This window comes from Aspergillus japonicus (assembly GCF_003184785.1).
Source record: "Aspergillus japonicus CBS 114.51 unplaced genomic scaffold BO86scaffold_36, whole genome shotgun sequence".
NCBI lineage: Eukaryota > Fungi > Ascomycota > Eurotiomycetes > Eurotiales > Aspergillaceae > Aspergillus > Aspergillus japonicus.
Genome location: NW_020291673.1, coordinates 261,754 through 283,714, shown reverse-complemented (window position 1 = coordinate 283,714; position 21,961 = coordinate 261,754). Strand labels below are relative to the sequence as shown.

General features: G+C 56.5%; 8 protein-coding genes across 8 annotated transcripts; 3 read left to right on the top strand and 5 right to left on the bottom strand.

Annotated features, from left to right (window-relative positions):
* Positions 1 to 224: 224 nt before the first annotated feature.
* Positions 225 to 1,488, bottom strand: BO86DRAFT_380643 (NAD(P)-dependent oxidoreductase; the record flags this gene model as incomplete). The annotated part of the gene is made up of 5 exons (XM_025670730.1): positions 225 to 455; positions 524 to 764; positions 839 to 950; positions 1,013 to 1,343; positions 1,426 to 1,488. The coding sequence occupies 5 exons, from the start codon at positions 1,486 to 1,488 to the stop codon at positions 225 to 227; spliced, it is 978 nt and encodes a 325-aa protein (XP_025526203.1).
* A 1,470-nt stretch (positions 1,489 to 2,958) lies between these two features.
* Positions 2,959 to 5,890, top strand: BO86DRAFT_433648 (non-ribosomal peptide synthetase; the record flags this gene model as incomplete). Its single annotated transcript, XM_025675854.1, has 2 exons — positions 2,959 to 4,908; positions 4,939 to 5,890. 2 exons carry the CDS (start codon positions 2,959 to 2,961, stop codon positions 5,734 to 5,736), a joined length of 2,748 nt encoding a protein of 915 aa, XP_025526202.1. The 3' UTR covers positions 5,737 to 5,890.
* A 24-nt stretch (positions 5,891 to 5,914) lies between these two features.
* BO86DRAFT_390491 (DUF1295 domain protein) lies at positions 5,915 to 7,524 on the bottom strand. Its single transcript, XM_025672404.1, has 2 exons — positions 7,066 to 7,524; positions 5,915 to 7,007 (listed from the first exon to the last, which is right to left on the bottom strand). Exons 1-2 carry the CDS (start codon positions 7,435 to 7,437, stop codon positions 6,261 to 6,263), a joined length of 1,119 nt encoding a protein of 372 aa, XP_025526201.1. The 5' UTR covers positions 7,438 to 7,524; the 3' UTR covers positions 5,915 to 6,260.
* Positions 7,525 to 7,735: 211 nt separating this feature from the next.
* Positions 7,736 to 10,179, top strand: BO86DRAFT_341973 (DNA topoisomerase 3). Its single transcript, XM_025669096.1, has 7 exons — positions 7,736 to 7,937; positions 7,987 to 8,187; positions 8,245 to 8,423; positions 8,473 to 8,642; positions 8,699 to 9,021; positions 9,081 to 9,217; positions 9,283 to 10,179. The coding sequence occupies exons 1-7, from the start codon at positions 7,854 to 7,856 to the stop codon at positions 10,058 to 10,060; spliced, it is 1,872 nt and encodes a 623-aa protein (XP_025526200.1). The 5' UTR covers positions 7,736 to 7,853; the 3' UTR covers positions 10,061 to 10,179.
* Positions 10,180 to 10,645: 466 nt separating this feature from the next.
* BO86DRAFT_390489 (DUF4149 domain-containing protein) lies at positions 10,646 to 11,513 on the bottom strand. Its single transcript, XM_025672403.1, has 4 exons — positions 11,372 to 11,513; positions 11,275 to 11,308; positions 10,931 to 11,216; positions 10,646 to 10,864 (listed from the first exon to the last, which is right to left on the bottom strand). Exons 1-4 carry the CDS (start codon positions 11,401 to 11,403, stop codon positions 10,698 to 10,700), a joined length of 519 nt encoding a protein of 172 aa, XP_025526199.1. The 5' UTR covers positions 11,404 to 11,513; the 3' UTR covers positions 10,646 to 10,697.
* A 352-nt stretch (positions 11,514 to 11,865) lies between these two features.
* Positions 11,866 to 14,891, top strand: BO86DRAFT_457337 (ATP-dependent DNA helicase 2 subunit KU80; the record flags this gene model as incomplete). The annotated part of the gene is made up of 10 exons (XM_025677217.1): positions 11,866 to 11,994; positions 12,047 to 12,101; positions 12,157 to 12,223; positions 12,279 to 12,346; positions 12,413 to 12,581; positions 12,635 to 12,695; positions 12,746 to 13,285; positions 13,348 to 13,733; positions 13,809 to 14,020; positions 14,083 to 14,891. 10 exons carry the CDS (start codon positions 11,866 to 11,868, stop codon positions 14,574 to 14,576), a joined length of 2,181 nt encoding a protein of 726 aa, XP_025526198.1. The 3' UTR covers positions 14,577 to 14,891.
* BO86DRAFT_449232 (uncharacterized protein) lies at positions 14,625 to 18,050 on the bottom strand. Its single transcript, XM_025676690.1, has 5 exons — positions 17,789 to 18,050; positions 17,746 to 17,749; positions 16,493 to 17,641; positions 15,017 to 16,140; positions 14,625 to 14,938 (listed from the first exon to the last, which is right to left on the bottom strand). Exons 1-5 carry the CDS (start codon positions 18,043 to 18,045, stop codon positions 14,887 to 14,889), a joined length of 2,586 nt encoding a protein of 861 aa, XP_025526197.1. The 5' UTR covers positions 18,046 to 18,050; the 3' UTR covers positions 14,625 to 14,886.
* Positions 18,051 to 18,250: 200 nt separating this feature from the next.
* dps1 (putative aspartyl-tRNA synthetase Dps1) lies at positions 18,251 to 21,908 on the bottom strand. Its single transcript, XM_025676689.1, has 4 exons — positions 21,656 to 21,908; positions 20,546 to 21,604; positions 19,051 to 20,149; positions 18,251 to 19,000 (listed from the first exon to the last, which is right to left on the bottom strand). The coding sequence occupies exons 1-4, from the start codon at positions 21,796 to 21,798 to the stop codon at positions 18,323 to 18,325; spliced, it is 2,979 nt and encodes a 992-aa protein (XP_025526196.1). The 5' UTR covers positions 21,799 to 21,908; the 3' UTR covers positions 18,251 to 18,322.
* Positions 21,909 to 21,961: the final 53 nt, after the last annotated feature.

Below are 21,961 nucleotides of genomic sequence, written 5' to 3'. Positions count from 1 at the left end.
GGTCCTATGCATCGACCCTCGACCAAAGTTACCGTCCAGTGTCCACAGATCGCAATGGGCAATTCGACATGTAGGCTGCAGTCCCTAGTGGCCAGCCACTGAAAACTTATTCTGAACTGCTTATAACATGAACGTCTCCGTGCTGTACGGAGAAAGTTACTCCCCAATGTTCGCCATCCACCACCCGCGCCCCCCCCCCCGCCCCCCGAGTTTTTGATAACTTTTTACTTCTCATTGCTGCTCCCCTCCGCGGCACCATTCCGGTAGGGCAGTCCACTCTTCACCCGGACAGCGCCATAAATCCCCGTGATGTCGGCCTTGGACCCTTCGTGCTCCTGCACGAGCTTCAGGTGCTCCCGGGCAACCTCGTAGATGGGGACGGAGGCGCCGCACGATTTGGCCATATCCAGCACCTGGCCTGTGAGGGCCAATGCCTTGTAGACCTCGACGATGGGCTGCGTACATCGCATAGTTTGTCAGCTGTGAATGAATGCGAGAACATGGTTGAAGGGGTAGCGCGTACTGTGCCTTCGTAGTACTCTCCCGTCAGCATGCGGTGGTTGTAGATGGCATGCGGCGGGTTGGGGAACATGGCGCCCATCAGCTTGTTCATGTTCTTGGTGCCGATCCCCGACTTGTCGGCAAACACATTGACCTCCGCCACCGTCTCCATCGTCGTCATGATCAGGAAGTTGCCCATCAGCTTCAGCAGGGACGAGGTGCCCGGCTCTTCTCCGCTCAGATCGACGATCGCCCGACACACCCTAGACTTGCGCATGAGCCACATATTTCCCCAATGCAATGGGTGGCAACTGTGTTCTATCGAGAAACAACTTACACGCCCTCCAGATATGGTCGGATTCGGTCAACCGATTCGGGCTTCCCGCTTGGGATGCAGATGAGTTTCTTGGCTGCTGCTACCACGGGCTCGCCCATGACTGGTAATTTTTCTGGGTGTCAGAGAACGAGAGAAGACACAGAGTCTCTGTAAGCAGGATGGCAATTCCCTTACCTGGCATCGAGACGAACTCTCCCCCAGCTTCGATGACCCGTTTGGCTGTGGCATTTGACCATTCCGGAGCGATGGTTGAGCTGTCGACGAACAGTTTGCCTGTGATGTTGACGTCGGCTGCGAAGATACTGTCGAAGACCTGCTCCACCGCGGACTGGTCCTGCAGGCAGGACCAGATGATTTCGGCGCTCTCGACCGCCTCCTGCACGGTTTCGGCCACTTTGCAGTCTCCGAGGTCAGCGCTGTGGGCGTCCGCGGTGCTCTTGGTCCGGTTCCAGAGGGTCAATGGGCTGGTTAGATTTCCATCGCGGTGAAGGTTGCGAGTCATTGCCTATGTTCTTTTATCAGTATAGCTTCTGTCGGGGGATCTCGAGGTTAAGCTGATGATGGGACAATGGGGATATTGTTCTTACCTTGCCCATCTCTCCCAGACCAATAAAGGCCATTCGGGAGTCCGTGTTAGGTGCGACTGTCATCTTGGATGTCAGAAGTGTTGCACTGTGTAGTTTGGCTAAGCCAGGGGGAAGGGAGGGGTTTCTCAGAGGACGTCGCCAGCCTCTTATAAACTGTATTTCGGGGGAGTGTGTGTGTCGTCCAAGTTTCGTCAGGCGGGGTCAACCTTCTCCTCTCCTCTTCTCTTCTCTCCTCTCAACTCGCTTACCCTGCACCCATCCTCTGCGCTGGCATCTTTGGGCACCATCAATTTATGACCTAGCAGAAGTAGGTGAGACCCTGCAGCATAGTCTGTTGGTTTGTGCATTTACTACTGTTGGTTATAAGGCTCGATGATCCGGAGTTAACTGCGTACTGCTACCCCGGGAGACACCATCCCGTCCTCATCATCCCTCGACCATGACCTTCCATGTCATGTCACAGATCATAAGCCACTACCAGTAGCTGCATACATGCATCTTATTCACATCATGGTGATACCGCATAAATGAGGAGCGGTGCGCAAGGGAGGCCATGATATATGCGGGACTATAGTCACGTTTCGAATCTCTCGTCTGTCCGCCATTTCCGCTGATTAGTGCCTCAATCCATCTCGCTCCATGCAGTGCATTGCCCAGACTTTTGGCTTGAACGCTTGTCGGGCTATAGCCACTTATGTTGATGAGCCTTCGACGACACATCGCCGTGATGCTTCACCATGCATATCCGCGGATGGAACATGGCAGTCTCCTTTATCATGAGAACAGCTTGGTTTGCTGGTATAGAGCTGGCTGAAGCCGTGTCCTGACAAAGGGTGATGTGGTTGGCAGCTTAATCAAGCCAATTGAGGGCAGCTCTAGGCTCGTTATCTCTCCGATAGCTGGGGTGTGGCGGTGACTACTGTTTCAGTCAACAAAGCGCAGCTCAGACTGGCAAGCAACTACAAAGTATGCTCCAGTACTCCATGGCAGCTCGCAGGATCGACATCACTGCGCCATTCATGTCACAGCCTTGGCGAGCAGGTGACGGGGGCGGTCTCTCGAATCATACGGGATGGCCGGCATTGACCATGCGTCTTTAATTGAAGTTTGTTGACACCCACTACGCTGCAGACCCGATACAGATTGCTTACCTTCTTCGTCAATGCGGACTCGACTCGGATCCGTGTGTTCGGACGAGCAGTCTCGTGTTCAATTGACTGTACGGTAAGTCTAGACCCGATGATGAGCTTTAACCAAAGTAGCTTAACCGATACTGTCAACAAGAAAGCCAACTCATTTGCATATCTCGGACGGCTGCACATTTGCCAAAAGAGTCTGTTCCTCTCTAGCCAAGACAGGGCCGCGGCAAGGCAAATGGTACTGTCCATCATGCGTTCTTTGGAGATCCAGATTCTGGGCCAGTAGGGTTATAAAGGCGACGCACCGCGACGCATCGTGAAGCTGTTTGACTCTCAGTTCTATCCTCAGACCCATGTCCTCACCCCCCCATCCACCTTCTCCATAAGTGACACAATGTCTTTGCGAAATTTACAACATCTCCTCGAGGTCGTCGCTGCGAAAGAAGGCAGCGGCAATGTCGTCTCCTACCCTATGGGAAATCTGCACGAGCCCAGAGTCTTCTCCTACAGTCAGCTATTCATGCTAGCCTTGAAAGCATCCTGGGCTCTTCGCTCGAGAGAAGACTTCCAATCTGGAAGCGTGGTTCTGCTTCATTTCAATACTCACTGGGATATCATCGTCTGGTTCTGGGCCGCTCTCTTTGTTGGATGCCTCCCAGCCTTGTCAATCCCCTTCTCCAACAACCCATCTCACCGCACCGCACATCTCGAACACCTGTCGAAAATGCTCAACAACCCCCTATGCCTGACACGGGCTGACCTCTTGCCCGAGTTTGGGGGACAAGAAGCTATCGACCCAGTTGCAGTGGAGTCACTCGATGTGGACAATGCTCCGCCAACAGATAGCTCCGACATCTGCCGAGATTCAAGTGCCAGTGATAATGCAGTGCTCATGCTCACATCGGGGAGCACGGGAAACTCCAAAGCCGTGTGTCTGACCCATGGGCAAATTCTGGCAGCTATTGCCGGTAAATACGGGGTGGTCGAGCTGCCGGAGGGAACCTCATTCTTGAACTGGATCGGTCTGGATCATGTTGCCGCGATGATTGAGATCCACCTTCAAGCAATGTACGGGGAAAAGGACCAGATCCATGTCCAGGCTCCCGATGTCCTTTCGCACCCTACGGCCTTCATTGACTTGATCCACAAGCACCGCGTCTCGAGGACCTTCGCTCCCAACTTCTTTCTCGGCAAGATCCGCGCTACCATCAAGAGCCAGGGAGACTCCGTCCCACACGACTGGGACCTGAGCTGTCTCCGCTATATCGCGTCCGGTGGAGAGGCCAACGTGACCAAGACCTGCGAGGAGGTCGCAAAGCTTCTGGAGGAGCACGGTGCTCCCCCCAATGCTATCATACCTGGATTCGGCATGACAGAGACCTGCGCTGGAGCCATCTTCAACACCGATTTCCCCCGGTACGATGTTCAGCGGTCCTCAGAGTTCGCCTCTGTGGGGTCCTGCATGCCTGGCATCAGCATGCGAGTCTCCGACGGCGAGAACAACCCCGTGCCGGCCGGAGAGGTCGGGTCTCTCGAGGTTTCGGGTCCCGTGGTGTTCAAGGAGTACTTCAACAACCCGACAGCGACGGCTGAGGCCTTCACCACGGACAACTGGTTCCGCACCGGCGACCGCGGCGTCATCGACGCGGCCGGTAACCTGACCCTGGTCGGCCGCGCGAAGGAAACCATGATCGTGAACGGAGTGAACTACTACCCGCACGAGGTCGAAAGCGCTCTGGACGAGGCCAACATCGCGGGCCTGACGCGCAGCTTCAACTGCTGCTTCTCGTCCTTCCCGCCCGGCGGCGACACGGAGGAGATCATCGTCGTGTACCTGCCCACCTACGCCCCCGAGGACATGATCGCCCGCGTGCAGACGACCGACGCCATGTCCAAGGTGGTGATGATGTCGACGGGCTGCCGGCCGAAGCTCCTGCCGCTCGACCGGTCCCTGCTGCAGAAGTCGGCGCTGGGCAAACTGTCGCGGGCCAAGATCAAGACCGCCTACGAGAAGGGCGAGTACCAGACCTACCTCGAGATCAACGAGGAGATGGTCAAGCTGTACCGGCGGGTCACGCGCAAGGACCCGACGGACGCGCTCGAGCAGCAGCTGCTCTCGATCTTCACCACGTCCCTGGGCCTGCCCGCGGGCGACTTCGACGTGCAGACGCCCATCTTCGACATGGGCATCACGTCGATCGAGCTGATCAAGCTCAAGAAGAACATCGAGGAGCACCTGGACCTGACGGCCGAACTGCCCATGATCACGCTCATGACCAACAGCACGGTGCGCGACCTCGCCCGCGCCCTGCACGACCTCCAGCAGAAGCACGAGTACAGCCCCGTGGTCAAGCTGCAGGGCCAGGGCACCAAGAGCCCGCTGTGGCTGGTGCACCCGGGCGTTGGCGAGGTGCTGGTGTTCCTGAACCTGGCCAAGTTCCTGGTCGACCGGCCGGTGTACGCGCTGCGGGCGCGGGGCTTCAACGACGGCGAGACGCCCTTCGCAACCATCGCCGAGGTCGTGGCGACCTACCACGCCGCCATCAAGCGCGAGCAGCCCGCGGGGCCCTACGCCCTGGCCGGCTACAGTTACGGCTCGATGCTGGCCTTCGAGGTCGGCAAGGTGCTCGAGGCCCACGGCGACGAGGTGCGCTTCCTGGGCTCCTTCAACCTGCCGCCCCACATCAAGTCGCGCATGCGCCAGCTCGACTGGAAAGAGTGCCTGCTCCACCTCTCCTACTTCCTGGACCTGATCACCGAGGCGCGCTCGCGCGAGCTCTCCGCCGAGCTGCAGGACGGGGCGTCGCGCGACGACGCCCTCGCCCGGGTCATGGCCGAGGCCGACCAGACCCGGCTGAGCGAGCTGGCGCTGTCCGAGGCCGCGCTCGTCAAGTGGGCCAGCCTGGCCTTCTCGCTGCAGAGCATGGCCATCGACTACGACCCCTCTGGCTCTATCGCCGGCATGGACGTCTTCTACTGCATCCCGCTGGCCGTCGTCGCCTCCTCCAAGAAGCAGTGGCGCGAGGAGCAGCTGAGCAAGTGGGAGGACTTCACCCGCTCGCAGCCCCGTTTTCATGATGTCGGCGGCGCCCACTATACCATGCTGAGCCCTGAGCATGTCTTTGGCTTTCAGAAGACGCTTCGCGCGGCTTTGGATGCACGAGGCTTGTAGGCTGGCGTGTAGAAGGCGAGGGGAGATTGACTGGGGAATGTTTGTGGGATGAGGGTTTTGAGTAAGGTCGTGGAGGGAAAAGCCCGGAGGGACCGACGAACGGAAGACGGAGTAGATACACCTGTGTTAATTTGAATATATGGCTTACTTTTTATGGATAACCATCGTTCCGGTAGTTGTTGCCCACAACCAGAGCCTTTCTAACTTGTTTTGTATATTCAACCATATACACATATGCTTTTCAACGCCGCCCTCGTCACGAATGCCAGATAAACCTGCTGCTCCCTGAGCGATATATAAGACAAAAACACATCCAAGAAGAGAAGAAAGAAGACCAAGGCGCAGGAACTAGCCCTGCACAGGATACCAAAGAAGAGAAAGAATTGAGTACTTGAACAGAAACAAGAGCAGCATATCCTTTCCAAAATGTGACACCAAGATATATTTACTTCGTATATTCTGATACAATGTGTCCACCTACGGCTCTAACCAAAAGAGTGCTGCGAACGGCCAGAGATATAGTCTTACTGGCTCTTCTTCTCCTCTTCTTGAACGGGCTGCTCGACCTGCTCGGAGGCCTGGCGACGAGCCTTCTTCTTGCCGCTGCCCTTGTACTTGGGCTTGGCAGACAGACGAGGAAGGAACCGGCCCACGCGCGCCTGGTACTCGCGGTACTCGGGGTACTTGCCGGCGCTGATGGACTCGGTGAGGCGGACGCTGCCCTGGAAGATGAGCAGCAGGCCGAGGACGCCGACGCCGGTCCACTGGACGTAGGACTCGGTGCGGTAGCAGTTCCACAGGTACAGGGTCAGCCAGATGGCCTGCTCGGAGAGGAAGTTGGGGTGGCGGGAGACGGACCAGAGGCCGTTGACCACGAAGCCGCGCTCCAGGTCCTCCTCCGTGAAGACGCCCTTGTACTTCTCCGGGATGCGGGCGGTCTGCTGGTACGCGTGCTTGGCGGTCTGGAAGTTCCACTGCTGCTGGTCGGAGAAGTACTCGATGAGGAGGAAGAAGAAGGCGACGCGCGAGAAGATCAGGTCGGGCAGCTCGAACGAGCGGTGCTCCGCGATCTGCGCCAGGCAGAGGAAGTTGTAGGACGGGGCGGTGATCAGGAGCAGCAGCAGAGGCTGGATCAGGCTGATGAAGGTGATGTTGAACAGGAAGAAGACGAAGCGGTTGTCGTTGACCCACGAGCGCACGATCTTCCACCGGTAGTCCTCCGAGCCGATCGAGTAGCCGCCCCGGCGCCAGTAGTTGAAGGTCAAACGGGCCTGCGTGGATGTTAGTAACAAGTAACAACGAAGAGGGAGAGGTTTGAGGGGTACTGACACTCCAGAGAAGCGTGAAGATAGCGATCGTGTCCAGGCTCTGGGTCTGCAGACCGCTCAGGCGAGCCCAGACAGCGAAGTGCACATTGTACAGAGCGGGGAGGATGCTCCAGCACCGATCCACCTGGGAGTAATTGCGGTTGATCTCGGAGGTGATAACGAACAGCACGGATAGCACCAGGGTCAAGCCAAGCGCCGAGATAAGAGGGTTGGTAGTGAGGTAGATCTCCTTCAGGAGGGTCGCATCCTTGGTCGCCGCAGCGACCTGCAGCTGCTGGGGCAGGGTGGTAAGCTGCGACAAGAAGGGTAGGACAGTCTGGCTGAGGGACGCACAGTCCACGGCCGACTTGACGTCAGGAAGCGGTAGCGCCATCTTGAGATTGAGATTGGAGCTTGTGATAATTCGAGTTTGCTGCTGGGGTGATGGAAGAAGCTCTCACATGGGAGTGGAGAGCGCAGGATGGAAAAGCGAGAGATTAAACAATCGAGGGAAAAACAACAAACAATTGAGGAAGAGCTGCCACCTTGCCGTTTTCGGATATCCAGGGAGCTTGGGCCACTTGAGCTGCATTCTTGCCTGAGGCAGCACATCCCAGCCTGAGGCAACCAGCCGTACTGTCCCAATTCGTGATTTCCTTCCCGTGACTCTTGCGTGTCTTTTGGCGCGTTCCGGTTCTGCTTCCAAGGAGGAATGACCGACGAGCGATTCTTGCAGGAGGAGATTTCTTTTGAGACAGAGGTATCATGGAGACTCGCTGATCTTGTCTCCCCTGGTCCAGACTTCTTGTCATGACGAGGATCCTATGTGTGGCCGAGAAGCCTGCCATTGCCAAAGCCGTGGCCCAGCACTTGTCTGGAGGCGCATTCCAAACAGTAAGTGGCTTGAAATAGGCATTGTAACGTATCGCTGAGGTAGATGTAGAACAATATAACCGGCAATCGATATGTGAAGAACTATTCGTTCGATTTCAACTTTGGGAGCACATGGGGCCATTGCAATGTCACCATGACCAGCGTCCTCGGGCATCTGACAGAATTGGAGTTTGCGCGAGAGTACAAAAGCTGGCTCTCTTGCCCCCCCGGGGCCCTGTTCGAGGCTCCGGTTCATGAAGCTGTATCTTCCGTACGCAGTCTTATCATCTCAAATCTCTGGATGTTGAGCAACTGATCCATCCGACAGGACAAAACAGCTATTGCAAGGAATATCCAGCAGCAAGCACGACAAAGCCAAGCTCTGTTCATTTGGACGGATTGCGATCGAGAAGGTGAACATATTGGAACCGAGATTCGAAAGCAAGCAAAGGAAGGAAATGCTCGCATCCTCGTTAAGCGGGCCAGGTTCAGCAATACTGAGAGAGCGTAAGTTGTCGGTCAACTGGTTGCGAGGCAGGACTAACCCGTTCAATAGCCACGTCTTGAATGCTGCTCGCTCGCTGATGGAGCTTGATGATCTTCAAGCGAATGCAGTGGCCGCGAGAATAGAGCTTGATCTCCGCATCGGTGCCGCTTTCACTCGTCTTCTGACTCTGCAGCTAAAGCCATTATCCAGTGCTTTGGAAGATACCATCGTAAGCTATGGTATGTGACTATCTTGGTGCGGTCTCTGCCGGTGGAGCTTGCTGATCGATGTGTAGGATCTTGTCAATTTCCCACCCTGGGCTTTGTAGTTGATCGCTATTTACGAGTGAAGAACTTCAAACCTGAGACATTCTGGGGCATCAAGGTCATGTTACAACGAGAAGGAATCAAAGTGAACTTCCTGTGGAAACGTGTGCATCTGTTCGACAGAGCCGTCGTGACCATCATGCTTGAGCGGTGCCTTCTCGCCAAATTGGCCAGGGTCACCAAAGTCAATCAGAAACCCACCAGTAAATGGCGGCCCTTGCCGTTGACGACAGTCGATTTGCAAATGATGGGCAGTCGCTTCCTTCGCATGGACAGTCAGACAATCATGAAGGTATCGCCACTATCAGCAACTCTCAAAGTGGACTACGCGCCGCTAACCCCGAGCGTCAGGTTGCCGAAGCGCTCTATACGAAGGGTTTCATCAGCTACCCACGTACCGAAACCGACCAATTCGACAAGGCCATCGATTTAAAGAAGCTGGTCGAGAAGCAATTCCCAGACCAGAACTGGGGCCAATACGCTCGAGAGTAAGATCAATAAGCTCACAATTTTGTTATTATCTTTATGTTCGCTGCTGATAGGGACATTGCAGTCTCCTGGACGGCGGCTTCCGGACCCCACGAGCCGGCCGCCATAATGACCAAGCCCACCCTCCCATCCACCCCGTCTGCTGGGTCTCCCCATCCGCCCTCAGCGCCGACGAGAAAAAAGTGTACGAGTTCGTCGTGCGCCGCTTTCTCGCGTGCTGCTCCGAAGATGCCAAAGGTCAGTCCACGGAGATCGAAATCGAATACGGCAACGAGATGTTCCACGCCAAGGGCCTGCTCGTCCTCGAACGGAACTACCTGGACGTCTACGTCTACGACAAGTGGGAGAGCAGCCAGCAGCTGCCGAACTTCCAGCTGGGCGAGCAGTTCGAGCCGACGGAGGCCAAGATCTTCGACGGCAAGACCACGGCCCCGAACTATCTGACGGAGCCCGAGCTCATCGCGCTGATGGACGCCAACGGCATCGGCACCGACGCCACGATGGCCGAGCACATCGCCAAGATCAAGGACCGGCACTACGTCGCCGTCAACACGCGCGGCGGCGGCCGCAACGCCGTCAAGGAGCTGATCCCCACGCAGCTGGGCATCGCCCTGGTCGAGGGCTACGACAACGTCTTCGCGGGGATGCCGAATAATCCGTCCCTGAGTAAGCCATTCCTCCGGAAGGAGATGGAAACCCGCATGCGGGAGATCTGCGCGGGATCGCGGGTGCGGCAGGAGGTCGTGCAGGAGAGTCTGGATATGTACCGCGAGTACTTTGTGCATACCAACCGGCGCATCAGTGCGCTCAAGGATGCCATTCGCAAGTACCTTCCTAACTGAATCGGTGGCTGTATGGGCGCATTTCTGGAATTGCTTTTGGTCTGTGGGCATAGATTGGCGGGAAGTATAAGAACATGATACCCCGGGGCAGGATGCGATTGTGCATGTCGGAAAGGCGGAATTTTGATCTCGATTATATGTGATTTATCGTTGCATGGATGCGATGCCGTTCTAGCAACTAGATAGATGAATATTTAGGTATGCGAATACACAGAAGCAGGGCTGCCGGAAGCACAGAAGCAAATAATGTCACCAACACTAAAGAACAGGAGCAGTGATGACAATTTGAGACCTATTGAACTGGTGCAATCACATCACATGGTTCTGTGTCACTTGGCTAATAAGAATTGGTTGGACTAGGTTGAGTAACAGAACAAGTCAAAATGAAAAATGATGTCAATAGATTTATGATACTGTGTACCAGACAGATACATATTATTAGTTCCTTATTACTAACCACAAATAGATACCCCATTGTTCTCACCATGGATTTGCCATTGTCCATCTAATATCGGTTGAAGCATCAACGGCTGCATTCACCAACCTCTACCCTAGTCTTGGAATGGTCTTTCAAACCCCCCCCCCCCCCTTTTCACCCCCCAATGGCCTTGAGAAAACCAGACGAGTCAGACTACAACTACGCCAACTGCTTCCCGAGCACAGCACCATAGTAGACCGTCGCACCAAGACAGACCAGATTAACCAAGCTGGAGATGCCATGAAGACGGCCGAACTTCTTGTTGAGAGCGACCATCTCCTTGGAATGGGGAGCCGGGTCATAGCTCTTCTTGCTATCGCGGGTTTCTGCCACCCATCGTCAGCAAAAATGCCTGGGATCGGGGACTGACAGTCCATCGTTGCACATCTTACCCTGGTGCTTCCTCTCGCGCATGACGTTGACCGTCATCGGACGCAGGACGGTCAAGTTGACGAAGCTGGCGATGGCGACGGTGGCCATGGACAGGAGCGTGCCGCGGTTCTCAGCCTCCAAAAGACCGGAGATGCCGTGCAGCTGTCCCGCCCGGCTGGCCGTCAGCGCCACGACGACAGGGAGCGCGGACTGGAGAGAGAAGTAGATGGGGAACGTGGCCGTCTGGAGCTGCGCGAACTGCGGACGGGGCAGGGCCTTGAACGCGATGACTCCCGACACGAAGGACTTGATTCACTCGTCAGTTTGCTGAGGTGGACTATGAGAGTCGGCTTTATGTATCTACCTGATAGATCTGCACGCCCAACAGGGTGCCATAGCTGTAGACCTTTATGTTAGCGGATCTTTCGGATAGACATCTCGGTTCTTTCGGGAGTGCGAACCTGAGAACGTGGTATGGGCGGGGATCAACCATTTTGTCGGTTGCTGTGTGAAGTGATAAATATCTACACTTGTGAGGAAAGAGGGAAGCTTATGGGTTGTGAAAGTACAGTAACTGCTGAGGAGCAGCTCTCGGATTTGAAGGGCCGAGGAATACAGATAGATAAGTTGCCTGATTGATGCATTCTAAGGCGGGGGCGGGCGGCTGTTCTTATTGCCACCATATCCCCTCATCATACCGCCCTTCTATTTCCACCTCCACCCTCCACCCTCCCACCAGCACACAGTTCCCACGCACTCATCCCCAAATAAACACGCACCTCAGCGGACATGATGTCATGTGCTTTCGCGTTCCGCTTCCGTCCCAAAGGGGAAATATCACGCGTCTGCCTGTTCACCAGCTCGACGACGTTTGTCTGCCTACGCTTCTGCCGAAAGCACTTAAAGCTTCGTCGCTACTCGCCAATCCAAGACATGTAATTGTCGCCACACAACCATGGCGGACAAAGAAGCAACAGTCTATATCGTGGACCTGGGGAGGTCCATGGGGAAGCGATACCATGACCGAGAAGTGACCGATCTCGAATGGGCCATGCAGTATGTCTGGGACCGTATCAGTGGGACGGTATGGGTTTTCCCAAAATTTGTCTTTGACATAAACGTATAATGGTTTGCAGGTGGCCACCGGACGCAAAACAGCTGGAATCGGCGTGATCGGGCTCCGAACCGACGGTGAGTCCCACGAAGCGATGGTGCCAACGCAGACAAGACTGATGGTTTCAAACAGACACTTCTAATGACTTGGAGGATGACGCCGACTTTGCCAACATCTCCGTGTTCTCGGGCATCAAACAGTGAGCGCTGCTAGTGCGATGCAGAAGTCCTTTGTCTGACCCTGTCCAATTACAGGTTCCTCATGCCTGATATTCGAGAGTTGAGTGAGAAGATAGTCCCAAGTAAAACCAACAAGGGTGACGGTATATGCTCCCACACTCTCTGGTCTGATCTATCGAAAGGCCTTGGGCTCTGACTGACGAGCCCAGCTATATCTGCCATCGTGCTCGCGATCCAAATGATCATCATACATTGCAAGAAACTCAAGTACAAACGCAGAATCGTCCTAGTCACCAACGGCAAAGGACCGATGAACACGGATAGTCTCAGTGAGATTACAAAGAAGATCAAGGAGGACAATATCGAACTCATCATCCTGTTCGTGGCGGATGCTCCTCCTGTTTCTGTCAGGTGTGCTAACCTCGTTTAAGGGGCCCTGACTTCGATGATCCGGACTACGGGGTAAAAGAAGAAGACAAGGATCCGCAAAAGGTGATTCCCCGCATCAGAGGGTCAGGACAATCAGACTGACACCGGAGCAGGCAGAGAATGAAGCGATCCTGCGAAGTCTAGCCGAAGACTGCGACGGAGCCTACGGGACCCTCGAGCAGGCCGTGGCGGAGCTGCAGATCCCGCGAGTCAAAAGCGTCCGAGTGACCGCAACCTTCAAAGGGTTCCTGCAGCTCGGGAGTCCAGAAGAATACGACACTGCGCTCCGCATCCCCGTCGAGCGATACTTCCGCACGCACGCCGCGAAGCCTCCATCGGCAAGTCAATTCGTGCTACGCTCCGACCTCGCCGCTTCCCAGGAACAACCCGAATCCTCAGCCACCGCGGCTGCTGCGGCGCAAGAGTCCCAGCCAACAGATGGCAACTCTTTGACGAATGTACGCAACCTCCGAGCGTATCAGGTACCCGATGAGGAAGCCCCGGGTGGGAAGAGAGACGTGGAGCCAGGCGATCTCGCCAAGGGGTATGAATATGGGCGAACGGCCGTGCATATCAGCGAAACCGACCTCAACATCACGACCCTCGAGACGTTTGCAGCGCTGGAGCTGCTAGGCTTCGTTCAGAGCGATCGTGTACGTCCCCCTGTGCCCAGCACAAATATGCCCAGCGAGACTAATGGTTGGGAGCTTTCCAGTATGACCGGTACATGCACATGTCGACGACGAACATCATCATCGCGCAGCGCGCGAACGACAAAGCCGCGCTGGCGCTGTCCTCGTTCATCCACGCGCTGTTCGAGCTGGAATGCTACGCCGTGGCGCGCCTGGTCGTCAAGGAGAACAAGCCCCCGATCGTCGTCCTGCTGGCCCCGTCCATCGAGCCCGACTACGAATGTCTCCTGGAAGCGCAGCTGCCCTTTGCGGAGGACGTCCGCACGTATCGCTTCCCGCCGCTCGACAAGGTCCTGACCGTGTCCGGCAAAGTGGTCACCCAGCATCGCAATCTACCCAACGAGGACCTGATGGATGCAATGGAGAAATACGTGCTGGGCATGGAGCTCAACGATACGGATGAAAACGGGTAAATACCACCCACCGAAACCTGGCAGGTTAAATTCTGCTAGCTAACACCCCTCCCCATCGCTCGCTCTCGCAGAGACCCAGTCGACACACTCCCGATCGAGGATTCCTTCTCCCCAGTCCTACACCGCACCGACGCAGCGATCCGTTTCCGCGCCATCCACCCGAACAAACCGATCCCGCCGCCGTCAGAGACGCTAACCAAGTTCTCGAACCCGCCCCAAGACCTGGTCGAGAAATCCCAGCCACAGCTAGAGAAACTCATTGCCGTCGCCGGCGTGAAGAAAGGTTTGCACCTGCTACTATCACAAAACCCCCCCCCATCCCACTAACAACAGTATGAATCACAGTACCCCCCAAAGCCAAGGGCCGCAAACGCACGCGCGAGACCGAGAAACCGCTCTCGGGGCTGGACGTCGACGCCCTGCTCCACCAGGAGAAGCGGGCCAAGATCTCGCCGAACAACGCCATCCCGGAGTTCAAGCAGACCGTGGCGCAGGCCGAGAACATTGAGACAATCAAAGAGGCCGTGAAGCAGATGAGCGCGATCCTCGAGGATCAGATCCGCCATAGCTTGGGCGATGCCAACTACGACCGCGTCACGGAGGGGATGGGCACGATGCGCGAGGAGCTGCTGGCCTACGAGGAGCCCGCGCTGTACAACGACTTCCTGCGGCAGTTGAAGGAGAAGGTCCTGCAGGAGCGGCTGGGCGGGGACCGGCGGGAGCTGTGGTGGTTGATCCGCCGGAGTAGGCTGGGGCTGATCGACCGAGCGCAGTCGGATCAGTCGGAGGTCACGGAGGAAGAGGCCAAGGCGTTCATGTCTGCGAGTGCTGCCAACTAGGGCGGGCGGTGCAGAGGGAATGAATAATCAACAAATAGATTCACATCAAACATGTCACACGGATGCCATGCTCGCTGGGTGCTTACTAGATTAGTACAGTGCAGTAGACGATGAAAGTCATCGCTATCAAGATGACGACAACAACAACAACCACAACCAAAAACAAGATCCGCTAAAACTGACAAGACAGATAAAAACCATGCATATGCAAAGGTATCCACAAGCAAAGCCCCAGATCCTGATGGAAAGGACAAAGCCCTGCAACCCATCCCCACCATAACACAACTATCCTACAACGAGCGAACCCAACTCAAGAAATCCTCCCAATCCTCTTCTTCCCAATATCAATCTTATCCCCCAACCTACAGACCCAAGATTAGCAAAAAGAATTCATCCCAAAACACAACCCCCCTCAAACCAGAAGAATGGGAAAAACAAACCTCGTGGCATCCTCATCCGTCAACTTCAGCAACTCATTCTGCACGACCAACTCATTATTAATCGCGACGCCCAGCTCCTTCTGCCGATGCACGATGCGCATCAGCTCCTCCACCGCGCCATCCTGATCCTGCATCATCTGCTTCTGGAGCTGCAGCACCCCGGAATTATCCAGCTCGCGGGTGCGCTCCGTCTCGCGGCCCAGCACGCGGCCCGCCGCCCGCACCGCCTTCTTTCCCTTCGCGGGCATCATCAGCGCCTCCTTGTCCGCGAGCGACGCCACCGCGGAATCGATGCGGCTCTTGGCGGCCATCGCGTTCAACAAGTCCTCCAGCCCGTCTTTTTCTTTGCGCGCGTTGCTGAGCAGGTCCCGGCGGCGGCGGATTTCCCCGTCGCCGAGGCGGGGGGCTGCTTCGCCGAGGCGGGGGGCTGCTTCGCCGGAGGAGGGGTTGGTGGTGGTGGTGGTGGTGGAGGACGAGGCGAAATTCTTGAGCCCCGCCTCCAGCGCCCCGATCAGCGACCCCGCCCGCACCAGGCTGCTCTTCGCCCGCGCCGAGCTCTCGTGCTGTCGCTGCGGCGTCGTCTCCTGGTCGCGCCGCGTCAGGTGCAGCCGCGCGTCGTGCAGGTGGCCCTTCATGTCCCGGAAGCAGTCGAGCCATAGGGTCGGGTCGGTGATGGTGTTGTTACTTGGAACATCGCCGTTGATGGAGCTGATGCTGCCGGGGTCCGTGATGGCGGCGTGCAGCCGCGCGCTCGTCGTGCTGCTGCTGTGATGATCATTTGTGGAGTTGGGGCCCAGGCTTGGAAGGTTGAGGAATGCGCGCCAGGCGGGCGAGTTGCGCCAGCGTGGGTCGTCGGCTTCGTTGATGGCGCGGAGGTAGGTTTCTAGGCCTTCGCGGCGGGATTCGCGGAGGGTGGCGTTCTTGACGGTCGAGGAGAGCCAGGATTTCGGGGGCAGGGGCGCCGGGGGCGCGGCGTTGGTTTGGTTCAGGAGGGTGGTGTGGAAGGTGGTGAAGTCGGAGTAGCGTTTGGAGATGGTGAAGGAGCGGAGGGGGAGGCGGAGGGTGATGTTGTAGATGGTGAAGGGCGGGGAGGTGGTGGAGATGCTGGTCGTCGGAATGGCGATCTCTACTGGCGGGGCCATGGTGGGTTGTATTCAGTGAGTCTTAGAGCGGTGGTTGGTGAGATGGAAACATAACTTGGTGGAGGTATGAGTGCACACTTGAACTGAGCAGTGGTGGTGAAGTGAAGATAAGGAAGCGGTGGAGATGAAGCGATGACGATAACGGGTCCAATTCTGCCGGGGATGTTTGTTGTGTTTGGCAAATGCTACTCGTAATTTAGTGGCCGGCGATCATCGGCCGCATTTGGATGAGTATAGCGGTACTCCGTACCGTACAGTCCATTGAAACAACCAGAAATGAAGCAACAGGGTATCTCGAGAATAAATGCAGCTTAGATCATCTTCACTCCGTCACTTCCCTCCAGAACTCGCGCGCCTGCAACAAGTCCCGTTGGCCGTAGTACTCTCCCACCACTGTGATGACCATATCCAACATCGCGCGAATCTGCAACGTCACCTCCGACGCAGCGCTGTTGCCGTCTGCATCGTTGTTCTGTACCTCATCATCAGCGGCGCCATCGCCCCCAAGACTCGCCTGTAACCGTGCCTTGGCAGCTTCTAACTCATCAAGGTCAGCTTGCGGCGCACTTGCGTCAGCGTCAGCATCCGCATGCGCATTGGCGTGTGCATCAGCATCCCGCATCTCCCGATCAACTTCAACCTCATTGCCTGTACCAGCACCCTCTCTCTCTGCCTCTGCCTCTGCCTCTCCTTCCACATCCACATCCTCCACATCCTCCTCCTCCTCCTCCTCCTCCTCCTCCTCACCACCACCACCAGCCCCCTTCCTCCCATCCTCCACCTCCACCTCCCTCATCCGCCCCAAAACCCTAACCGCCCTCTTCCCCAAATCCCGAATCTCGCCCACCTCCTCCGTCCCCAACTGGCCCACCTCGCGACACCGGGCCAGCAGGCCCCACGCCCACGCCGCGATCCGCCGGACCTTGGCCTCGTCCCCGCTGCGCACGTTCTCCGACATCACGCGCGCCATGATGCCCAGCACGCCGAGCACGCTCTCCATGTCCATGCACGCCAGCTGCACGGTCTGCGGGTCCACGGCCAGCAGCAGCCGGCGCCACTCGCGGCGCGCATTCCGGGAGTGCCGCGGGAGCGAGATCGGGTGGTCGTGGTCCAGCGCGGCGATGGCGTCGGGCGGCGGGGTGCATTTCAGGATGGAGCGGAGGAGGAGGAAGCGGTGGTGCAGGAGGGTGTAATAGGTGGATTGGGCGGGGAGGATTTCCATGTCGGCGGGTTGTTGTGGGTGAGATGGGGGGGGAGCTGACGGGCCGGTCGTGGGGTTTTGGCTCGCGTTCGTGGGGACGAAGTAGACGCCGTCTTGGTAGATTCCTTCGCGGAGGAGGGGGGGGGAGGTTGTGGTGGTGGTGGTGGTGGTTGTAGTCGTAGTTGCGGTGGTAGCGGTTACGGCAGTAGTGGTAGCGGTAGCTTGAGGGTGTGGTTGGTCTGCTTGATTCGTCGTGTCGTCGCTGACATCAGGGTTGGCATTCTCTATTGCGGTCGAGGTCGTGGCTGGTGGCGCATTGAAGAGGAAAGGGAGGGAGTTGGCTTCGGACCTGGAAGGTTATATTATCATATGTCAGTTTCTCACACACAGCTTCGGGTTACTAGACCAGCCCAGCAGCCTTAAACCTACCGGACCATTCGCAGATATTCCAATCCATCTTCCGCCGGTCCGTAGAACAGCTCGTCGTCGCCGCCGGTGTCGAGCCCGGGAAAGGCGCTTTTCTGTCCATATACGGGATGGTTGCGAGGGCGCTCGTACGGCGTGACCGTCTGCCGCGTCTCGTCGTCATCTCCCTCGTCGGCGTACGAGGCGCGAGATCGTTTCGCATAAGGCGAAGCACCCGATGCTGAGATGGACGGTTTGCGTTTGTCGGGCATGTTGGACATTGCTGTTGAAAGGCAGACTTGGGAGGGAGGGAGAATTAAACGCGGCGCTGATGATAAGATTCCGCCGGAGAGGAGCTTGGGCCACCCGCAGTTTTCCCTCGGCTCCGAAACTTACTTAGAACTACTCCGTAACATGCAACTCGCGCCTCGTGTGTCACCTCTGGTCAACGCTACAAAGAAATTACGATCAAGCCAAATAATGAATAATCTCGTCGCTCCATTATATTGTTTTATCCGGGTTAGATCCGGGTCTAATCTCGTCTCTCTCGGTCTTCGTCTAAGGGCGCAGACGCTGGGGGTCACGAGGGAACAACGAAGTCAACCGGACGTTGGGCAGGCCCAGGAAGAACATGACAATACGGTTCAGACCCAGACCACCACCGGCGTGGGGAGGACATCCCTGGCGGAAAGCAGCGAGGTAGTCCTCGAAGCCCTCCGACTTGGGGTCGAGCCCCTTGGCGACCATGGACTCCTCCAGCTCCTTGATGTCGTGGATACGCTGAGCACCGGACATAATCTCCTCACCACGCATGAAGAAATCATACGAGTTGGAGAACCGAGGGTCCTGCGGGCAGGCCTTGGTGTAGAAAGGACGGACGGCCATGGGGAACTTGTCCAGCACGTAGAAGTCGGTGTCGTACTTGTCACGGATGATCTGGCCCAGCTGCTTCTCCATCGCCGTGGTGAAGTCGTTCTCGAAGCGCTCCTGCTCGGAAACATCCACACCAGCCTCCTTCAACAACGCAACACCGTCCATGTAGTTCAGACGCAGGGCCTTGCCATCCTTGGGCAGCTTGAAGTCACCAGCCTTGGGGTAGGACTTCTGGATGATAGCGATCTGGTCCTTGTACCGCTCCTTGATCTCAGTCAGGATGAAGACGAGGAGGTCCTCGGCGAACTCCAAGACCTCATGGTAGTGAGCGCGGAAAGTCTTCTCGAAATCGAGACCGGTGAACTAAACACAATCAGTGTGAGTCATGTGAAATAGGCACGAAGAAAAAGTACCTCAGTCAAGTGTCTGTGAGTGTTGCTGTCTTCAGCACGGAAAACGGGAGCAACCTCGAAGACGTTCTCCATATCACCGGCGATACACATCTGCTTGTACAATTGGGGGCTCTGAGCGAGGTATGCGTTTCTCTTGAAGTACTTGACCTCGAAGACGTTGCTACCACCCTCAGTAGCAGCACCCACCAACTTGGGGGTGAAGATCCACCGCGAGCCGCTCTTGATCATGTACTCGGTGAACAGTTGGGCCACACCGCTGGAGATCCAAGTGATAGCCTGGCTGGTCTCGGTCTGGAGATCGAGGACACGGTTATCGAGGCGAGTCTTCAGGGTAACAATGGGAGCGCCGTCCGCATCGACCTGGGGTCCTTCCTCCGTCGTCTCCGGGGGCGGTCTCTCGGCATCCTTGACCTGCATGGGAAGCATCTGGGCGGCCTCGGAAATGATGTAGACCTTGCGGATGTGCACTTCGTGGTCGCTCAGGGTAGCGGAGGAGATCGAAACAGCGGGCTTCTTAACGATACCAGTCACCTGGACGATCGAGTTGACGTTGAGACCACCGGTGAACTTGATCATCTGTCTCGAGATGGGCTCCGCGGCCGCGATGACAGCCTGCAGCTTCTGACCCTGCTGTCTCAGCATCAGGAAGGCAAGCTTGGCGCTCTGCACACGGGCATTGTCGACGCGGGCCACCACCGTGATCTCCTTCTCGTAGTGCTCGTCGGTGATCTCGGAGAATCTCGTCGCGGGGAGGACATCTTCGGACTCGGGGAGCTGGCCGTACAGGCCCTTGGCAGTGTCGTTGGCTTCGGCGGCGGCAGCCTGAGCCTTCTCCTGGGCAGCGCGCGCGGCGGCCTTCTCGGCCTTCGCCTTCTCCTTTGCGGCCTTCTTGGCGGCGCTCTTGCTGGCGCTCTTGGTGGGCTCCGCGCCCTCCGCGGGGGCGTCCGCGGCGGCGGCGGGGGTCTCCTCGGGCTTGGGGCGGGTGGGCAATTCGGAGTCGGCCATGATCACGGGTGTGGGCGCGATGAGGATGGGTTGGTGAGGGGAGAAAAGAGGTACAAAGCGATAGAACCAGATAAGAGCATCCAGCGTCGCAGAGCTCCAACTTTCTCTTTTGAGTCACCCCGCCCGACAACCCCCGCTGCCCTAAACCCTAGGAGGGGTGATCACCTGATGCGGCGGTGACATGTGCATATAGTGCTTATCTAATGTGTATAGCATAACTAACTAACTAACTGAAATCAAGTAGATCAAGTATACCTCCAGAAACCAGCCTGCTATTTAAGCCCCCCGTCCACCTTAGGCCCTGCCCAGTAGAGCGCTATAATCCTTATAAAAAAAAATTGAACAATTTATATGTCTAAATGTCTAACAAGTCTGTCGCTAATCACATCTGGGGGCTTGTGTGGAAGTCTATAGATACAAAATATATGCAGTTCGCTAAGCATGTTCATGATAAACCCAAGCCAGCTCACTCTTCCTTCATGCTCGCCACTGAGAAGTCTTGATTCCCCACTCGACCGCTCTGTGAACGTTGTCGACAATGGTTGTAGGGGTCCAGGTCGGTTCTCCGCCACTGTAAACACCAGTTCGAACGAGAATGGAGTGCCACTTGCTACCATGTCCGCTGCGGTAGCTGTTGGCACCGCAAATGTCCGACTCCGGGTTGTCACCAATCATGTAGACATTTCTCAAGGGCGGCTGAACATTGGCGCCAAACATACGCTCCCGGTTGCGCAACAATTGACGCTCCGCAAACTCATATGTTCCTTGATAAGGTTTGCCAATGACGGTCTTCTTGAGCTTCACACCTTTGTCGGGACCTCCGGTCACTGCCGTCCAGATACCCTCCAACGCTTCGCGGAATCCGCCCTGGCCAAGACGAGGCAGATGGTAACTCGCAGCCCACCACAGGTCAGGATTTGAGAAGTACAGGTGCGGCTGGCCGTCCTGTAGGTAGCCATGGTTCGGAAGATCAGTCCGGCCGTTCTTCTCCGAAAGCGTTCCGATGACACCCTGCGACGAGAGCAAGAGGTCGGTGATAATCTGCGCATCCAGAGCCCAGTCGCGCGGGTCATTGAAGACAAAGATTGCATCGATTTTCAGCCCCTTGGAAGGATCACTGGGGTCTTTCGGGTTCGGCAAGGGCTGGGAGATCTTTTCGTAGTAGTCCTTAAACGACCGAAAAGGCCAGACGGCTGGGTTTGCCATGTAGATGTCTCCAGGGGTCACCACATTCTTGAAGCCATACTGGTGTGCCACTTGGCGACAGCGGTCGCCCTCTCCTCCCACCACCAACACGCACTTATTCTCCAAGGGGCCTGGACCCTCCGTCCCATGCACCAGCTCTGCGAAGGGCGAATGACTCTGGACGATCAATTCGGCGTCCAAGGGAACCTTCAGCTTCTCACTGATCTCAGCCACTCGCTCCGTTTCGTGCTTTCCGCCGCCGTTTGTCAACAGAAGGAACGGGATGTTCTGCTCCTTCAACAAAGCCAATGACTCAGCTGCTCCGGGAATGGGCTTGGAGGATCGTAGGAGGACGCCATCGATACTAGCATTGAGTTAGCTCGTATTTTCCAGTTTCCGATTCTCCCTATCTCACTCAAACGCGAAGGCAAAGTCGGGGATGTTCGCTTGAGAGCTGACGGTCTGGATAGCCCGACGACCGGAGCCTGCAGTGATGCACGACCGGGTAGAAGCACGCTGGAGCAGCGCAATGGACCGCCGGAGGGAGGTCGATTGCATGATGAACCGATTGTGATGTCTGATATATAGCAATTGAGAGTGAACAAGGAGAGAAATCACGCTCAATGGTTGTGCACCTTATGAATCCTAACAAACAGGAGGAGCAGTGGTGGAGGACAAGCGGAGAGCGAAGGCGGAGAGAATGCGGGAGATTCCCTTATCG

Coding starts and splice junctions, on each gene's coding strand:
- BO86DRAFT_449232 (XM_025676690.1), bottom strand. CDS start 18,045: ATGTCCAACATGCCCGACAAACGCAAACCGTCCATCTCAGCATCGGGT. Junction 16,141..16,492: donor CGCGCGAGTTCTGGAGGGAA/GTGACGGAGTGA, acceptor CCGCCAGTAGAG/ATCGCCATTCCGACGACCAG. Junction 14,939..15,016: donor ACGGATGAGGATGCCACGAG/GTTTGTTTTTCC, acceptor TTGGGTCTGTAG/GTTGGGGGATAAGATTGATA.
- BO86DRAFT_390491 (XM_025672404.1), bottom strand. CDS start 7,437: ATGGCGCTACCGCTTCCTGACGTCAAGTCGGCCGTGGACTGTGCGTCC. Junction 7,008..7,065: donor TCTTCACGCTTCTCTGGAGT/GTCAGTACCCCT, acceptor ACATCCACGCAG/GCCCGTTTGACCTTCAACTA.
- dps1 (XM_025676689.1), bottom strand. CDS start 21,798: ATGCAATCGACCTCCCTCCGGCGGTCCATTGCGCTGCTCCAGCGTGCT. Junction 20,150..20,545: donor TGGGGAATCAAGACTTCTCA/GTGGCGAGCATG, acceptor AGAAAGTTGGAG/CTCTGCGACGCTGGATGCTC. Junction 19,001..19,050: donor CTCACAGACACTTGACTGAG/GTACTTTTTCTT, acceptor GATTGTGTTTAG/TTCACCGGTCTCGATTTCGA.
- BO86DRAFT_390489 (XM_025672403.1), bottom strand. CDS start 11,403: ATGGTTGATCCCCGCCCATACCACGTTCTCAG. Junction 11,309..11,371: donor CGCCCATACCACGTTCTCAG/GTTCGCACTCCC, acceptor AAAGGTCTACAG/CTATGGCACCCTGTTGGGCG. Junction 10,865..10,930: donor GCGCGAGAGGAAGCACCAGG/GTAAGATGTGCA, acceptor GATGGGTGGCAG/AAACCCGCGATAGCAAGAAG.
- BO86DRAFT_341973 (XM_025669096.1), top strand. CDS start 7,854: ATGACGAGGATCCTATGTGTGGCCGAGAAGCCTGCCATTGCCAAAGCC. Junction 7,938..7,986: donor CTGGAGGCGCATTCCAAACA/GTAAGTGGCTTG, acceptor AGGTAGATGTAG/AACAATATAACCGGCAATCG. Junction 9,218..9,282: donor TGGGGCCAATACGCTCGAGA/GTAAGATCAATA, acceptor GGGACATTGCAG/TCTCCTGGACGGCGGCTTCC.